The sequence below is a fragment of the Borostomias antarcticus genome (genome assembly GCF_949987555.1).
Source record: "Borostomias antarcticus genome assembly, chromosome: 2".
In the NCBI taxonomy this organism is placed as follows: Eukaryota; Metazoa; Chordata; class Actinopteri; order Stomiiformes; family Stomiidae; genus Borostomias; species Borostomias antarcticus.
The window spans coordinates 990,611-1,009,254 of NC_140235.1; the positions used below are offsets into that span (position 1 = coordinate 990,611).

At 43.0% G+C, this 18,644-nt stretch overlaps 1 protein-coding gene across 2 annotated transcripts in view; it reads right to left on the minus strand.

Annotated features, from left to right (window-relative positions):
* Positions 1-18,629, minus strand: part of eif3s10 (eukaryotic translation initiation factor 3, subunit 10 (theta)) — a 27,546-nt gene extending 8,917 nt beyond the window's left edge. For both annotated transcript variants that reach the window (XM_084459726.1, XM_084459725.1), the window contains exons 1-14: positions 18,474-18,629; positions 17,126-17,316; positions 16,018-16,154; positions 14,618-14,781; positions 14,145-14,344; positions 13,285-13,493; positions 12,735-12,906; positions 3,457-3,561; positions 3,014-3,112; positions 2,445-2,561; positions 1,443-1,628; positions 635-982; positions 422-526; positions 1-5 (exon numbers count right to left, since the gene is read on the minus strand). The exon at positions 1-5 is cut by the window's left edge and continues 109 nt beyond it. In XM_084459726.1, the coding sequence (XP_084315852.1) occupies positions 1-5; positions 422-526; positions 635-982; positions 1,443-1,628; positions 2,445-2,561; positions 3,014-3,112; positions 3,457-3,561; positions 12,735-12,906; positions 13,285-13,493; positions 14,145-14,344; positions 14,618-14,781; positions 16,018-16,154; positions 17,126-17,316; positions 18,474-18,522 (2,087 nt within the window). In that variant the 5' untranslated portion in view covers positions 18,523-18,629. The remainder of the gene's footprint in view (positions 6-421; positions 527-634; positions 983-1,442; positions 1,629-2,444; positions 2,562-3,013; positions 3,113-3,456; positions 3,562-12,734; positions 12,907-13,284; positions 13,494-14,144; positions 14,345-14,617; positions 14,782-16,017; positions 16,155-17,125; positions 17,317-18,473) is intronic.
* Positions 18,630-18,644: the final 15 nt, after the last annotated feature.

Sequence of the window (18,644 nt, forward strand, 5' to 3'; positions counted from 1 at the left end):
TCAATCTGAAAACACCAATCCACGCATGAGACAACGGTGAGTCACATGCCTCTTTTCCAATGGACAGGTAACGTTCGTTCAATCGATCAATCAAAGCTTTATTTGTATAGCGCATTTCATACCCAGAGGCAACACAATGCGCTTTACAGAGAACAAGGGAGGAGGGCATACGACCCACCCCTACATATTCCAGAGGGAAGCAAAAAAAAAAACAGTATCACCCGGGGGCCAGATAAGTGAGCTGTAAAAATTCTCTCTCAACAAGGCGATCGAGCTCCTGGAGTATGTTTGTCTACCGGCTAAGAACATTTATAAAGCAATACATTAAATTACATTTCAGAGTAAGAGAGGCTAAAAAAGCATCATAGGAGAGAGGACATCCTCTCTCGTTGGATAGTAAAATGTTTGATGGCGTCTTTACCTTCTTCTCCTGGTTCTTCAGGCGTTCCTGGAGCTCCTTCTTCTCCTTCTCCAGCTGCTCCACCTGCTTGGCCATGATGAAGTCAGGGTCCAGCTCCTCCAGGTCCTGTGGGAACGAACGCAACCGTTAAAACGATTCACCTTCATCAAGTCAATCTGACCCCATTTCAATATCCGCCGAGCTCCGAGACGACTATTGGAAGCAAAGTTTGACCTCGATGTCGATGTCTTTGAAGGCCTTGGCTCCCAGCTCGGTCTTCTTGATCTGCTCCAGCCTCTCGCGCACCGTCTTCTTCTTGATCTGCTCGTGCTCCTGCATGATGCGCTCCTTCTCCCGCTCCTTGGCCTCCAGGCGCAGGCGGTCCTCCTCCGCCTTGCGCACCTTCTGGAGCTCCGCCTCCCGCTGCTCCAGCTCCTCCTTCTCCCGCTGGATGTTCAGGCTCTCCAGGCGCTCCTTGCGCTCCTCGATGGTCTGGCGGCGGGCCAGGATGCGCTGGTGCTCCTTGCGGGCGTTCTTCAGGTACGCGGCGATGGCCAGCTGGCTCTGCTCCTCACGCTCTTGCTAATAATAATAATAATACATTTTATTTATATAGCACACTTTAAAATGCAGGACAAATCTCAAGGTGCTTCACTGAGTGCAGTAAAAACAACATAAAACACAAAGGGCAATAACTGGCTAAAATAATTTAATTAAAACTAGGATTAATGACAAATATTACATATGGAAATAAATAAAACTAGTATTTAATGACTAGAGCAAACTATAGTATCCTATCTAGGATCTAGGATTTAAAAGCACTTCTACGTGACGAGCTTAGTGGAACAGCTGCGTTTTTAGACTGGATTTCAAAGCGGTGATGGATTCCGTGCTAGGAACGGGACAGGCTAGATCACACTGTGTGATTGGTGGAAGGACGACAGGTATACTTGGGCCTGAGTGAAACGTAGTGATTGAGGTGAAGTGTGGAGGTCAGTTTGAGTGTGTGTGTGTGTGTGTGTGTGTGTGTGTCGATGCTCACCAGGATGGAGACAGGCTTGATGACCTGGATGGCTTTGGCCAAGGAGGAGGACATGGCGGTGAGCTGGTTCCTGATCTGCTCCGACGGCATGTTCTGAAGGAACGGACCCACTGGGGAGTCCTCTTTGGTCGAGTAGTTCAGGTCCGAGCCGAAGCTCAGGGTTCGAGAGGTGTGGTCAATTCGAACCTGGAATAAAAATTAAAAAAAGTCTAATGATAAATATGCAGTTTGTCATTATGTCAATAGTTTATAGCTAATTGCTATACTGCCTGCACATGAACATGAGCTGTGGAACCACTGAGAAAAGTCAAATGTTGAATATGCATCGATCAAAATGTTAAATGTCTAATGTTTCTTATGCCTCCAGGCTGCTTCCATGTGTGTGTGTGTGTGACTCATGGCAGAGGCAGGTGTGTGTGTGTGTGTGTGTGTGTGCGTGTGTGTGTGCGACTCATGGCAGAGGCAGGTGTGTACCTGCAGGTGTGTGTGTGTGTGTGTGTGACTCATGGCAGAGGCAGGTCTGTACCTGCAGGTGTGTGTGTGTGTGTGTGTGTCTCATGGCAGAGGCAGGTGTGTACCTGCAGGTGTGTGTGTGTGTATGTGTGTGACTCATGGCAGAGGCAGGTGTGTACCTGCAGGTGTGTGTGTGTGTGTGTGTGTGTGTGTGTGTGTGTCTCATGGCAGAGGCAGGTGTGTACCTGCAGGTGTGTGTGTGTGTGTGTGTGTGTGTGTGTGTCTCATGGCAGAGGCAGGTGTGTACCTGCAGGTGTGTGCGTGTGTGTGTGTGTGTGTGTGTGTGTGTCTCATGGCAGAGGCAGGTGTGTACCTGCAGGTGTGTGTGTGTGTGTGTGTGTGTGTGTGACTCAGGTGTGTACCTGCAGGTGTGTGTGTGTGTGTGTGACTCATGGCAGAGGCAGGTGTGTACCTGCAGGTGTGTGTGTGTGTGTGTGTGTGTGTGTGTGTGTGTGTGTGTGTGTGTGTGTCTCATGGCAGGGTGTGTACCTGCAGGTCGCAGTGTCGCGCAGCGTCGACGATGGAGCGCTCCAGCTGGAACGCGTCTACGAAGGGAACCAGCGACGCCAGGCGGCTGAACTCGATGCTCTGGTAGATCTGAGCCACCTACGGGTGTCAGAGCAGCAGCCGTGGTTAATGTTAGGGTCAGAGATGGACGAACCAACAGAGTTCTCTAAACTCAAAGGGGAACGGAGTGTGACCTGCTGCTAGAGATGTAACGGTATGAAAATTTCACATCACGATTAGTGACCCAAAATGATCATGGTTATCAATATTATCACGGTACTGTTAAAATATGCTGAAAATGTTCAAAAACTACACTGAAAACATTTCACTATTTTATATTGAAAACCACGAATAGTTTTCAAATGGCAGCAATATGCACTTTTTCTTTGGATAAACATTAAAATAACGTGTCTTGGAGATTTGGTTTGATGCTGGACAGTATTTACAGTAGTTTTTCGAAGCATGGTAATAGTGAACACGGCTTTAGTGATCATTTTATCGTGACAGATTTAATCACATTCTCATTCTAGCGGCTCTTGTTGCGCAACTACCTGCTGGAGGAGGCGCAGGATGGTGTTGCTCTGCAGGTGAGGGACGTACTGCTGGAGCTCAGACTCCTTATCCGCCTGGTCCCTTACCCAGTTCAGCACCTGGGAGGAGGAACACACAGGTCAACACCGCAACACTGGACACTATGGTAAATGGTAAATGGACTGCACTTATATAGCGCTTTTATCCAAAACGCTTTACAATGGCCTCTCATTCACCCATTCACACACCAATGGCGGTAGCTGCCATGCAAGGTGCTAACCTGCTCATTGGGAGCAATTTGGGGTTCAGTGTCTCGCCCAAGGACACTTCGACATGTGGACAGGAGGAGGCGGGATTAGAACCGCCGACCCTGTGATCATTGGACGACCCGCTCTACCACTGAGCCACAGCCGCCCCATACACTACACACCAACCAGAGTTCCACAACAGCCATGTATACTACCTTAGTCACTCTCCCACTCAGCTTCAGAGGATGGAAGTCCATCTCCAGCCAGTTGTACAGTTCCTTCACCTCAGGAACGATGTACTGCAGCAGGTTGAACCTCACCTACGGTCACAAAATCACAAAAACACAACACAATGTACAATCCCTGAATAAAAACACAACACAATGTACAACCCCTGAATCACAAAAACACAACACAATGTACAACCCCTGAATAAAAACACCAGGAAACAGCACAACCATAGTTTTTGTGTGGTAATATTACAGGCAGCGAATTTTAGCAACTAGGCAGAAGCCCACGTCTTGTAAAATAATCTTAATGAAGGATATACCAGCATTGCTCTTCATTACCATCCGTTCTGTATTGGTGGTCTATGGTGTTATTCTTATGCTATGGATCATTATATGCCAAGTCGACACAAACAATGCATGCTACCTATTCCTCGTCATTTTCCTTCTATAATCAGTGGTGTACTTATCATGGATAGAGCACCATGTCTATAATCAGTGGTGTAGTTATCATGGATAGAGCATCATGTCTATAATCAGTAGAGTAGTTATCATGGATAGAGCACCATGTCTATAATCAGTAGTGTAGTTATCATGGATAGAGCACCATGTCTATAATCAGTGGTGTAGTTATCATGGATAGAGCATCATGTCTATAATCAGTGGTGTAGTTATCATGGATAGAGCACCATGTCTATAATCAGTAGAGTAGTTATGGATAGAGCATCATGTCTATAATCAGTAGTGTAGTTATCATGGATAGAGCACCATGTCTATAATCAGTAGAGTAGTTATGGATAGAGCATCATGTCTATAATCAGTGGTGTAGTTATGGATAGAGCACCATGTCTATAATCAGTGGTGTAGTTATGGATAGAGCACCATGTCTATAATCAGTGGTGTAGTTATCATGGATAGAGCACCATGTCTATAATCAGTGGTGTAGTTATCATGGATAGAGCACCATGTCTATAATCAGTAGAGTAGTTATCATGGATAGAGCACCATGTCTATAATCAGTGGTGTAGTTATGGATAGAGCATCATGTCTATAATCAGTGGTGTAGTTATGGATAGAGCACCATGTCTATAATCAGTGGTGTAGTGATCATGGATAGAGCATCATGTCTATAATCAGTGGTGTAGTTATGGATAGAGCATCATGTCTATAATCAGTGGTGTAGTTATGGATAGAGCACCATGTCTATAATCAGTAGAGTAGTTATGGATAGAGCATCATGTCTATAATCAGTGGTGTAGTTATGGATAGAGCATCATGTCTATAATCAGTGGTGTAGTTATGGATAGAGCATCATGTCTATAATCAGTGGTGTAGTTATGGATAGAGCATCATGTCTATAATCAGTGGTGTAGTTATGGATAGAGCATCATGTCTATAATCAGTGGTGTAGTTATGGATAGAGCACCATGTCTATAATCAGTGGTGTAGTTATCATGGATAGAGCACCATGTCTATAATCAGTGGTGTAGTTATCACGGATAGAGCACCATGTCTATAATCAGTAGAGTAGTTATCATGGATAGAGCACCATGTCTATAATCAGTGGTGTAGTTATGGATAGAGCACCATGTCTATAATCAGTGGTGTAGTGATCATGGATAGAGCATCATGTCTATAATCAGTGGTGTAGTTATGGATAGAGCATCATGTCTATAATCAGTGGTGTAGTTATGGATAGAGCACCATGTCTATAATCAGTAGAGTAGTTATGGATAGAGCATCATGTCTATAATCAGTGGTGTAGTTATGGATAGAGCACCATGTCTATAATCAGTGGTGTAGTGATCATGGATAGAGCACCATGTCTATAATCAGTGGTGTAGTTATGGATAGAGCACCATGTCTATAATCAGTGGTGTAGTTATCATGGATAGAGCACCATGTCTATAATCAGTGGTGTAGTGATCACGGATAGAGCACCATGTCTATAATCAGTGGTGTAGTTATCATGGATAGAGCACCATGTCTATAATCAGTGGTGTAGTTATGGATAGAGCACCATGTCTATAATCAGTGGTGTAGTTATGGATAGAGCACCATGTCTATAATCAGTGGTGTAGTTATGGATAGAGCATCATGTCTATAATCAGTGGTGTAGTTATCATGGATAGAGCACCATGTCTATAATCAGTGGTGTAGTTATCATGGATAGAGCACCATGTCTATAATCAGTGGTTTAGTTATCACGGATAGAGCGCCATGTCTATAATCAGTGGTGTAGTTATGGATAGAGCACCATGTCTATAATCAGTAGAGTAGTTATGGATAGAGCATCATGTCTATAATCAGTGGTGTAGTTATGGATAGAGCATCATGTCTATAATCAGTGGTGTAGTTATCATGGATAGAGCACCATGTCTATAATCAGTGGTGTAGTTATGGATAGAGCACCATGTCTATAATCAGTGGTGTAGTTATGGATAGAGCATCATGTCTATTATCAGTGGTGTAGTTATCATGGATAGAGCACCATGTCTATAATCAGTGGTGTAGTTATCATGGATAGAGCACCATGTCTATAATCAGTGGTTTAGTTATCACGGATAGAGCGCCATGTCTATAATCAGTGGTGTAGTTATGGATAGAGCACCATGTCTATAATCAGTAGAGTAGTTATGGATAGAGCATCATGTCTATAATCAGTGGTGTAGTTATGGATAGAGCACCATGTCTATAATCAGTGGTGTAGTTATGGATAGAGCATCATGTCTATAATCAGTGGTGTAGTTATCATGGATAGAGCACCATGTCTATAATCAGTGGTGTAGTTATGGATAGAGCATCATGTCTATAATCAGTGGTGTAGTTATGGATAGAGCACCATGTCTATAATCAGTGGTGTAGTTATGGATAGAGAACCATGTCTATAATCAGTGGTGTAGTTATCATGGATAGAGCACCATGTCTATAATCAGTAGAGTAGTTATCATGGATAGAGCACCATGTCTATAATCAGTGGTGTAGTTATGGATAGAGCATCATGTCTATAATCAGTGGTGTAGTTATGGATAGAGCACCATGTCTATAATCAGTGGTGTAGTGATCATGGATAGAGCATCATGTCTATAATCAGTGGTGTAGTTATGGATAGAGCATCATGTCTATAATCAGTGGTGTAGTTATGGATAGAGCACCATGTCTATAATCAGTAGAGTAGTTATGGATAGAGCATCATGTCTATAATCAGTGGTGTAGTTATGGATAGAGCATCATGTCTATAATCAGTGGTGTAGTTATGGATAGAGCATCATGTCTATAATCAGTGGTGTAGTTATGGATAGAGCATCATGTCTATAATCAGTGGTGTAGTTATGGATAGAGCATCATGTCTATAATCAGTGGTGTAGTTATGGATAGAGCACCATGTCTATAATCAGTGGTGTAGTTATCATGGATAGAGCACCATGTCTATAATCAGTGGTGTAGTTATCACGGATAGAGCACCATGTCTATAATCAGTAGAGTAGTTATCATGGATAGAGCACCATGTCTATAATCAGTGGTGTAGTTATGGATAGAGCACCATGTCTATAATCAGTGGTGTAGTGATCATGGATAGAGCATCATGTCTATAATCAGTGGTGTAGTTATGGATAGAGCATCATGTCTATAATCAGTGGTGTAGTTATGGATAGAGCACCATGTCTATAATCAGTAGAGTAGTTATGGATAGAGCATCATGTCTATAATCAGTGGTGTAGTTATGGATAGAGCATCATGTCTATAATCAGTGGTGTAGTTATGGATAGAGCATCATGTCTATAATCAGTGGTGTAGTGATCATGGATAGAGCACCATGTCTATAATCAGTGGTGTAGTTATGGATAGAGCACCATGTCTATAATCAGTGGAGTAGTTATCATGGATAGAGCACCATGTCTATAATCAGTGGTGTAGTGATCACGGATAGAGCACCATGTCTATAATCAGTGGTGTAGTTATCATGGATAGAGCACCATGTCTATAATCAGTGGTGTAGTTATGGATAGAGCACCATGTCTATAATCAGTGGTGTAGTTATGGATAGAGCACCATGTCTATAATCAGTGGTGTAGTTATGGATAGAGCACCATGTCTATAATCAGTGGTGTAGTTATCATGGATAGAGCATCATGTCTATAATCAGTAGAGTAGTTATCATGGATAGAGCACCATGTCTATAATCAGTGGTGTAGTGATCACGGATAGAGCACCATGTCTATAATCAGTAGTGTAGTTATCATGGATAGAGCACCATGTCTATAATCAGTGGTGTAGTTATCATGGATAGAGCATCATGTCTATAATCAGTGGTGTAGTTATCATGGATAGAGCACCATGTCTATAATCAGTAGAGTAGTTATGGATAGAGCATCATGTCTATAATCAGTAGTGTAGTTATCATGGATAGAGCACCATGTCTATAATCAGTAGAGTAGTTATGGATAGAGCATCATGTCTATAATCAGTGGTGTAGTTATGGATAGAGCACCATGTCTATAATCAGTGGTGTAGTTATGGATAGAGCACCATGTCTATAATCAGTGGTGTAGTTATCATGGATAGAGCACCATGTCTATAATCAGTGGTGTAGTTATCATGGATAGAGCACCATGTCTATAATCAGTAGAGTAGTTATCATGGATAGAGCACCATGTCTATAATCAGTGGTGTAGTTATGGATAGAGCATCATGTCTATAATCAGTGGTGTAGTTATGGATAGAGCACCATGTCTATAATCAGTGGTGTAGTGATCATGGATAGAGCATCATGTCTATAATCAGTGGTGTAGTTATGGATAGAGCATCATGTCTATAATCAGTGGTGTAGTTATGGATAGAGCACCATGTCTATAATCAGTAGAGTAGTTATGGATAGAGCATCATGTCTATAATCAGTGGTGTAGTTATGGATAGAGCATCATGTCTATAATCAGTGGTGTAGTTATGGATAGAGCATCATGTCTATAATCAGTGGTGTAGTTATGGATAGAGCACCATGTCTATAATCAGTGGTGTAGTTATCATGGATAGAGCACCATGTCTATAATCAGTGGTGTAGTTATCACGGATAGAGCACCATGTCTATAATCAGTAGAGTAGTTATCATGGATAGAGCACCATGTCTATAATCAGTGGTGTAGTTATGGATAGAGCACCATGTCTATAATCAGTGGTGTAGTGATCATGGATAGAGCATCATGTCTATAATCAGTGGTGTAGTTATGGATAGAGCATCATGTCTATAATCAGTGGTGTAGTTATGGATAGAGCACCATGTCTATAATCAGTAGAGTAGTTATGGATAGAGCATCATGTCTATAATCAGTGGTGTAGTTATGGATAGAGCACCATGTCTATAATCAGTGGTGTAGTGATCATGGATAGAGCACCATGTCTATAATCAGTGGTGTAGTTATGGATAGAGCACCATGTCTATAATCAGTGGTGTAGTTATCATGGATAGAGCACCATGTCTATAATCAGTGGTGTAGTGATCACGGATAGAGCACCATGTCTATAATCAGTGGTGTAGTTATCATGGATAGAGCACCATGTCTATAATCAGTGGTGTAGTTATGGATAGAGCACCATGTCTATAATCAGTGGTGTAGTTATGGATAGAGCACCATGTCTATAATCAGTGGTGTAGTTATGGATAGAGCATCATGTCTATAATCAGTGGTGTAGTTATCATGGATAGAGCACCATGTCTATAATCAGTGGTGTAGTTATCATGGATAGAGCACCATGTCTATAATCAGTGGTTTAGTTATCACGGATAGAGCGCCATGTCTATAATCAGTGGTGTAGTTATGGATAGAGCACCATGTCTATAATCAGTAGAGTAGTTATGGATAGAGCATCATGTCTATAATCAGTGGTGTAGTTATGGATAGAGCATCATGTCTATAATCAGTGGTGTAGTTATCATGGATAGAGCACCATGTCTATAATCAGTGGTGTAGTTATGGATAGAGCACCATGTCTATAATCAGTGGTGTAGTTATGGATAGAGCATCATGTCTATTATCAGTGGTGTAGTTATCATGGATAGAGCACCATGTCTATAATCAGTGGTGTAGTTATCATGGATAGAGCACCATGTCTATAATCAGTGGTTTAGTTATCACGGATAGAGCGCCATGTCTATAATCAGTGGTGTAGTTATGGATAGAGCACCATGTCTATAATCAGTAGAGTAGTTATGGATAGAGCACCATGTCTATAATCAGTGGTGTAGTTATGGATAGAGCACCATGTCTATAATCAGTGGTGTAGTTATGGATAGAGCATCATGTCTATAATCAGTGGTGTAGTTATCATGGATAGAGCACCATGTCTATAATCAGTGGTGTAGTTATGGATAGAGCATCATGTCTATAATCAGTGGTGTAGTTATGGATAGAGCACCATGTCTATAATCAGTGGTGTAGTTATGGATAGAGAACCATGTCTATAATCAGTGGTGTAGTTATCATGGATAGAGCACCATGTCTATAATCAGTAGAGTAGTTATCATGGATAGAGCACCATGTCTATAATCAGTGGTGTAGTTATGGATAGAGCATCATGTCTATAATCAGTGGTGTAGTTATGGATAGAGCACCATGTCTATAATCAGTGGTGTAGTGATCATGGATAGAGCATCATGTCTATAATCAGTGGTGTAGTTATGGATAGAGCATCATGTCTATAATCAGTGGTGTAGTTATGGATAGAGCACCATGTCTATAATCAGTAGAGTAGTTATGGATAGAGCATCATGTCTATAATCAGTGGTGTAGTTATGGATAGAGCATCATGTCTATAATCAGTGGTGTAGTTATGGATAGAGCATCATGTCTATAATCAGTGGTGTAGTTATGGATAGAGCATCATGTCTATAATCAGTGGTGTAGTTATGGATAGAGCATCATGTCTATAATCAGTGGTGTAGTTATGGATAGAGCACCATGTCTATAATCAGTGGTGTAGTTATCATGGATAGAGCACCATGTCTATAATCAGTGGTGTAGTTATCACGGATAGAGCACCATGTCTATAATCAGTAGAGTAGTTATCATGGATAGAGCACCATGTCTATAATCAGTGGTGTAGTTATGGATAGAGCACCATGTCTATAATCAGTGGTGTAGTGATCATGGATAGAGCATCATGTCTATAATCAGTGGTGTAGTTATGGATAGAGCATCATGTCTATAATCAGTGGTGTAGTTATGGATAGAGCACCATGTCTATAATCAGTAGAGTAGTTATGGATAGAGCATCATGTCTATAATCAGTGGTGTAGTTATGGATAGAGCATCATGTCTATAATCAGTGGTGTAGTTATGGATAGAGCATCATGTCTATAATCAGTGGTGTAGTGATCATGGATAGAGCACCATGTCTATAATCAGTGGTGTAGTTATGGATAGAGCACCATGTCTATAATCAGTGGAGTAGTTATCATGGATAGAGCACCATGTCTATAATCAGTGGTGTAGTGATCACGGATAGAGCACCATGTCTATAATCAGTGGTGTAGTTATCATGGATAGAGCACCATGTCTATAATCAGTGGTGTAGTTATGGATAGAGCACCATGTCTATAATCAGTGGTGTAGTTATGGATAGAGCACCATGTCTATAATCAGTGGTGTAGTTATGGATAGAGCATCATGTCTATAATCAGTGGTGTAGTTATCATGGATAGAGCACCATGTCTATAATCAGTGGTGTAGTTATCATGGATAGAGCACCATGTCTATAATCAGTGGTTTAGTTATCACGGATAGAGCGCCATGTCTATAATCAGTGGTGTAGTTATGGATAGAGCACCATGTCTATAATCAGTAGAGTAGTTATGGATAGAGCATCATGTCTATAATCAGTGGTGTAGTTATGGATAGAGCATCATGTCTATAATCAGTGGTGTAGTTATCATGGATAGAGCACCATGTCTATAATCAGTGGTGTAGTTATGGATAGAGCACCATGTCTATAATCAGTGGTGTAGTTATGGATAGAGCATCATGTCTATAATCAGTGGTGTAGTTATCATGGATAGAGCACCATGTCTATAATCAGTGGTTTAGTTATCATGGATAGAGCACCATGTCTATAATCAGTGGTTTAGTTATCACGGATAGAGCGCCATGTCTATAATCAGTGGTGTAGTTATGGATAGAGCACCATGTCTATAATCAGTAGAGTAGTTATGGATAGAGCATCATGTCTATAATCAGTGGTGTAGTTATGGATAGAGCACCATGTCTATAATCAGTGGTGTAGTTATGGATAGAGCATCATGTCTATAATCAGTGGTGTAGTTATCATGGATAGAGCACCATGTCTATAATCAGTGGTGTAGTTATGGATAGAGCATCATGTCTATAATCAGTGGTGTAGTTATGGATAGAGAACCATGTCTATAATCAGTGGTGTAGTTATGGATAGAGCATCATGTCTATAATCAGTGGTGTAGTTATCATGGATAGAGCATCATGTCTATAATCAGTGGTGTAGTTATGGATAGAGCACCATGTCTATAATCAGTGGTGTAGTTATCATGGATAGAGCACCATGTCTATAATCAGTAGAGTAGTTATCATGGATAGAGCACCATGTCTATAATCAGTGGTGTAGTTATGGATAGAGCATCATGTCTATAATCAGTGGTGTAGTTATGGATAGAGCACCATGTCTATAATCAGTGGTGTAGTGATCATGGATAGAGCATCATGTCTATAATCAGTGGTGTAGTTATGGATAGAGCATCATGTCTATAATCAGTGGTGTAGTTATGGATAGAGCACCATGTCTATAATCAGTAGAGTAGTTATGGATAGAGCATCATGTCTATAATCAGTGGTGTAGTTATGGATAGAGCATCATGTCTATAATCAGTGGTGTAGTTATGGATAGAGCATCATGTCTATAATCAGTGGTGTAGTTATGGATAGAGCATCATGTCTATAATCAGTGGTGTAGTTATGGATAGAGCACCATGTCTATAATCAGTGGTGTAGTTATGGATAGAGCACCATGTCTATAATCAGTGGTGTAGTTATGGATAGAGCACCATGTCTATAATCAGTGGTGTAGTGATCACGGATAGAGCACCATGTCTATAATCAGTGGTGTAGTGATCACGGATAGAGCATCATGTCTATAATCAGTAGAGTAGTTATGGATAGAGCACCATGTCTATAATCAGTGGTGTAGTTATGGATAGAGCACCATGTCTATAATCAGTGGTGTAGTTATGACGGATAGAGCACCATGTCGTTGATGAGGCTCTGGCGGGTTGGGGGGGACTGCAGGCCCAGCAGGGTGGCCAGCCTGCGATGTTTCTCCACAATAATGCCGTCCATGTCCAGGAGGCGGGCGATGTCCGTGCGCTCCGGGGTGATGGGGATGGACAGGGTGGCCAGGAGCACCCTGGTGGACATCCTGGGGGAGGGAGGAAGAGGAGCCATTAGCGTCAGACCAGTCTGGCTCAACGGAGGCAGGTTTTTGAGATAAGCCACTCATTGAGCCCCAATCAAGTTCAATCCCCCCGACACTATTTTGCAAGGACACCGTTGGGAAAAAAACAAGCTTAGCCCACGATTGTGATTGGTTTAATGAAAATGAAATTAAAATTAAACAGCGTTTCCCCCCCCCCCAATCTCAGAATGATTAAGGGGTGCAGCCAAACCAGCGCAAAACAACGTGTGAGGAACGTCTGGTTAAGCGAGACTAGAGTCAGTCTGACCTCTGGCTCATGAGACACACAGCAGGGGCTGTGATCAGAGCTGGGCTAGGCTGGGCTAGGCTGGGCTAGGCTACCTCTGCATCTCCTCCTGGGTGAGGTTCTTGCGCATCTCCCTGGAGAGGTGGTAGAGGCGGTGGAGGGTGCAGGCGTGGAACAGGGCGTTCCCCGACTTCCAGAACACAGTGGACACCTTGTTGTAGTAGTTGGCCATCAGCTGGGGCTTGGGAGGCTTCTTGGAAAGGGCAAACAGGCCGTGGATATCCTCCACTGCCTTGAAAGCTTCCTGTAGAAAAGGAAAACAAATTCATATTTCACTATTCATATTCACTGAATGATGAGATGTTGTGATATGACATAACTAGCGGTTACAATAGGGTAAGAGGGGGCCGGTCGTAGGGTAACCAGGGCCGTGCACAGGCTAGTCGTAGGGTAACCAGGGCCGTGCACAGGCTAGTCGTAGGGTAACCAGGGCCGTGCGCAGGCTAATCGTAGGGTAACCAGGCTAGTCGTAGGGTAACCAGGGCCGTGCGCAGGCTAGTCGTAGGGTAACCAGGCTAGTCGTAGGGTAACCAGGGCCGTGCACAGGCTAGTCGTAGGGTAACCAGGGCCATGCGCAGGCTAGTCGTAGGGTAACCAGGGCCGTGAACAGGCTAGTCGTAGGGTAACCAGGGCCATGCGCAGGCTAGTCGTAGGGTAACCAGGGCCGTGAACAGGCTAGTCGTAGGGTAACCAGGGCCATGCGCAGGCTAGTCGTAGGGTAACCAGGGCCGTGCGCAGGCTAGTCGTAGGGTAACCAGGGCCGTGCGCAGGCTAGTCGTAGGGTAACCAGGGCCATGCGCAGGCTAGTCGTAGGGTAACCAGGGCCGTGCGCAGGCTAGTCGTAGGGTAACCAGGGCCGTGCGCAGGCTAGTCGTAGGGTAACCAGGGCTCTGACCTGCCAGAGCTCCATGCTGATGGCGCTGTCCAGCTGCACCAGCCGGGTCTCCAGGTGCATGGACTGGCTCTCGGGGTTGTTCAGGTTGATGGCCGTGCTCTGGTTGTGGTGGCGCTGGATCTGGCCCAGGTGCATGCGCAGGTTGTCGCACAGCTTACGGAACTCGGCCTTGCGCGTGTACTGCAGGCAGAACTTGAACGCTGGAGAGCGCATGACGAGAGACGGTGAGCGTGAGGGGACACACAAACAACTCATCATTAATGCATCATATCAATTTGCCCTGTAAGGTTCCTTAACAGTATTATGAATGAATGTGTGGTGTGTGTGTGTGTGTGTGTGTGTGTGTGTGTGTGTGTGTGCGTGTGTGTGTATGTGTAACAGACAGCATTCTATTTTTCTGAATGTCTGAGTAAGCTAGTTAAACATTTTTGAAGATAACATAAACGTTGTGAGTTCCCAGCGGAGATGCTGACCTTGCTGGGCGATGTCATGGTAGAGACGCTCCACCTTCGAGTTGTTCCTCAGCAGGTCCAGGCACTGGCGGTACGACTCCCAGAGGAACTTGACCCAGGGAGTGAGCAGCAGACGGTCGGTACGATCCTGGGTGTCCTCGCCACTCACAGCACTCAGGAGCACACTGAGCTCAAACAGAAGTCATGGACAGGGTTAAGAGAACGGTCCGACGCTAAGCTAAGAGGCACGTGTGTGTGTTTGAAGTCACAATACATCACTGAGCGTTCATCAACCTCAACATGGGCTGGGATACAATAACGTAGTGTCATAATAAAGCATTTCAGGAACACATGAAAAATGTTTGTTGCTATCAGATGTTCTCAATAAAATTAGAGATGCATGGATCCACTTTTTTCAGTTCTGATCAGATTCCGATACCAGAATTTGGATATCTGACAATACTTATCCGATACCAGCAGTCTTTTTTCTTGAATAATTATTTTTCATTTACTTAATTCATTATCCATCCATCTACGAGCATACACTTTATACACACCATATTCTTACTGTATTGCTACTGTACTGCATTGAACTGTATTTATTAGGATGTCTTGTATCTAGTTGTTGAGAAGCCAAAACATAATTTGACTAATCAATTTCACCCAACATATGGCTTCTTGTATATTGGATGTAGGCCAAACAATTTAAGAATCCTTGAATTCTACTTTGTCTATATATCCATTTTCTCATCAGTGCCCACTTTAATCAAATAAAAAGTAAATTGTAAAATATAATTAGTACGATATAATCTTGGGATGAGACCCCCCGTCTGCTCTGCTCTCCGGTCACTCACTCACATAGTTCACTGTGACATGACAAGAGTGAGGAGGGAGAAATGGCTCTAGTTTACACATCGTCTCATTAATGTTATCTTTAAATCCAAAAAGCTTTTGGAAATCCTCCGCCCCTGTCTAGTGTAACCAACTCGAGCAGAGCTTGCAATTGAAGACTTTCACTTTCACTCGCTAACATTCTTTGCAAACTATTTAAAACTTTTTTCAGTGTAACGTTTGTTTTTTCACCGAACGTTTGCAAACATAAGCAAACGGTCTGAACGGGAGGTTAGTTTGGTGAACTGGACGCTAGACTGAGGGAAAGGTGAATTGTAGCCCTTGAATGAATGAATGAATGAATGAATGAATGAGCGAGCCCTTTCACTTTATCTGGATCTGCATATGGATCAGCGATGTCAGGCCGATACCTGATCCGTCCACCATGTCTGGACTGCAGCCCGATCCAGATACTGGATCGGACCCATTTCTGACCTAAATTAACCCATCACTGTGGCTCCAAAGATCAAAGTGCAGAGTAGGTTTCATCAGTATTCTATATTCACGTGAGGTTTTTGCTATCCGCTCACCTCTCCGGGGTCTGGATGTTATCCAGGTCCTCGATGTCCAGGACCATCTGCTGGGACTCCCCCTTGGCCGTCTCCGTCTTCTCCTCGGCCAGCTTAAGGTAGGCACGGACCACATCCTCAAGGGATTTGATGTTCACCTGCAGCACAAACAACCATGTTTACGCACAGCTCCTGCCGACTGGATCAGTGAGTAGAGACTTTGCACGGAGGCTCCTGAACTCCCCCCTTCAGGAAGTGCCCCCCCCCCAGAGCCCAGCCAGCACACCAGACAACTATAGAACCCCAAGACACGAACTGAAGGATACAGGATGTCACCCATTGATCATATACAATGGTTCAGATCAAAACGTTGACCAAACTAGCACTTTTGAGAAAGTCTGATAATTTCTCTACCACCGTTTTGGTCATACAATGGATGTGGGTGGGCACCTTGAAAAATCATTCAAAAAACATGTTAAACTCTCAATTTCAAAGACAAGAAATTCGAGAGTTTAACATGTTTTTGAATGATTTTTCAAGGTGCCCAACCACATCCATTGTATGACCAAAACGGTGGTAGAGAAATTATCAGACTCTCTCAAAAGTGCTAGTTTTGTCAACGTTTTGATCTGAACCATTGTATATGATCATAAGTAACCTTAAAACAGGGCTAAACATGCATTTTCCCTTTACTACTCCTTTAACAAGACCTTTAAATGAACTTTTAAAATTGTATAATGCTCTAGTGTGCAATGTTGTTGTTATTTTTGTGTGCTTATTGTTTATTATTGTGTATATATGTGTGCTTATTGAGAATATTGTAAATGCTCGTGAATTTCAGTTCTCAACCCGGAAATCTTCCATATGAATGTTATGTAGGCTAAGACTTGAACTTGAGGACACAAGTTTCCAGTGTGTTCAGGGCAGAGGTGAAAATTAACTTTTTGGCTCATGGTGCGTCACCTGCCAAGGGGACTGTAGATGACAAAATCTACCGGCCAAGTATATATATTTTTCAGATAGCCTTCCAAAATCTAGTCGCCAATTGGAAGATTTGACCTGCATTTGGCCGGTGGAAAGTGTTAATTTTCATCCCTGGTTCAGGTCGATGAGGTAAGCCTTCACTCACCTGCTGGCAGATGTTCTTGTACTGGTAGAGGCCTTCCTTGGCCAGGTGGCTCTTGCGCAGATCCACACAGAGCTCCAGGTACTTGAGCATGATGGGCTCGTGGATCTTCTGCCATGTTCGATGTTTCTTGCTCTTGATGACATCGTACAAGACATCCAACGCTGGCTGCTTTTTGCCAACCTCCAAGAATTCTGCAAAGACATTTGGGTTGATATTAAAAGACAACTTACACCTACAGGAAAAATGGCATCAAAATCCCATTTGAACAGACATGTAGTCTGACATAACAGAATCAATATGGTTTGCCAGCTCACCCACCCGTAACGTATAATATGAGCAGCGTTCAGTTTTTATGCCCCACATATCTGGAACAAACTTCCAGAAAACTGCAGGTCTGCTGCAACTCTCAGTTCTTTTAAAACAAGCCTGAAGACTTTTCTTTTTGCCACTGCTTTCTAAGAGGAGCTATGTTTATCAGTATACTGCACTGTGACTTTTATTCCTGTATTCTATTTATCCTGCTTTTTGTTTAAATGTCTATAGTGACTTGCTTTTTGTTTTAATGCTTTTAATTTTTCCTGCCTTTTGTTTTAAATGTCTATAATGTCTTGCTTTTTGTTTTAATGCTTTTAATGTCTCATGTAAAGCACCTTGAATTGCCCTGTGGCTGAAATGTGCTCTATAAATACACTTGCCTTGCCTTCTGTATGTAGCTAACCACGTTAAGCATGCAGGTAAGGTTGACAGGTAGGTTATGAAGAGGCAGGTAAGGTTGACAGGTAGGTGATGAAGAGGAAGCAGCCTTGTTTCATCAACTAGGTAAGACTGAATAAGGGTTCATTACACACCATGTCAACACTACTTCCAAGCAGAATCCTTCAGTAATAAGTACTAATTCATCACTACATACACTAGTTTACATGTTACATCCTACTGGGACTTGACCAACTGTATGAGTCGAGTGGTCAGATAACATAACTAACCTCAGCTTGGAAGCAAGATGGCAGACCGGTGGCTAACTGCTAGCTAGATGAATGATGCCCTGACTAAGTGGTCCGAATCCAGAGATCAGTAGTTTGGGCAGTTTATTGGTCGATAAGCAATAAATCACTCAGAGGTTATTTGATCAATAAGGGATAGTTTTAAATCGTAAAGCTGATAGGGGGAGATGGTCATTCAGGCCTTCCACGCCATGCTAACCATGCTAACCATGCTAACCATGCTAACCCCTCGAGAAGATGCTATCCAACAATGCTAAGCTAACTATGCTAGCTATGCTACTATGCTAGCTATGCTACTAGCTAGCTAGTTGACGGTTGGTATCTCTATCTAGGGGTTTTCTACTCACCGTTGGCTCGTTTGAGAGCATTCTCCGGCCGTTGGAAGTACGCCGGCATGGTGATGGCTTGGTTAGGACCGAGAGGTGAGTTGACTTGGGTGAATTTTACCAAATTATCACCAAACCATCCGCCGAGGCGTTCACCCGCTCAGACAGGCTCTGGGGAAAGAGTGCCTCGTG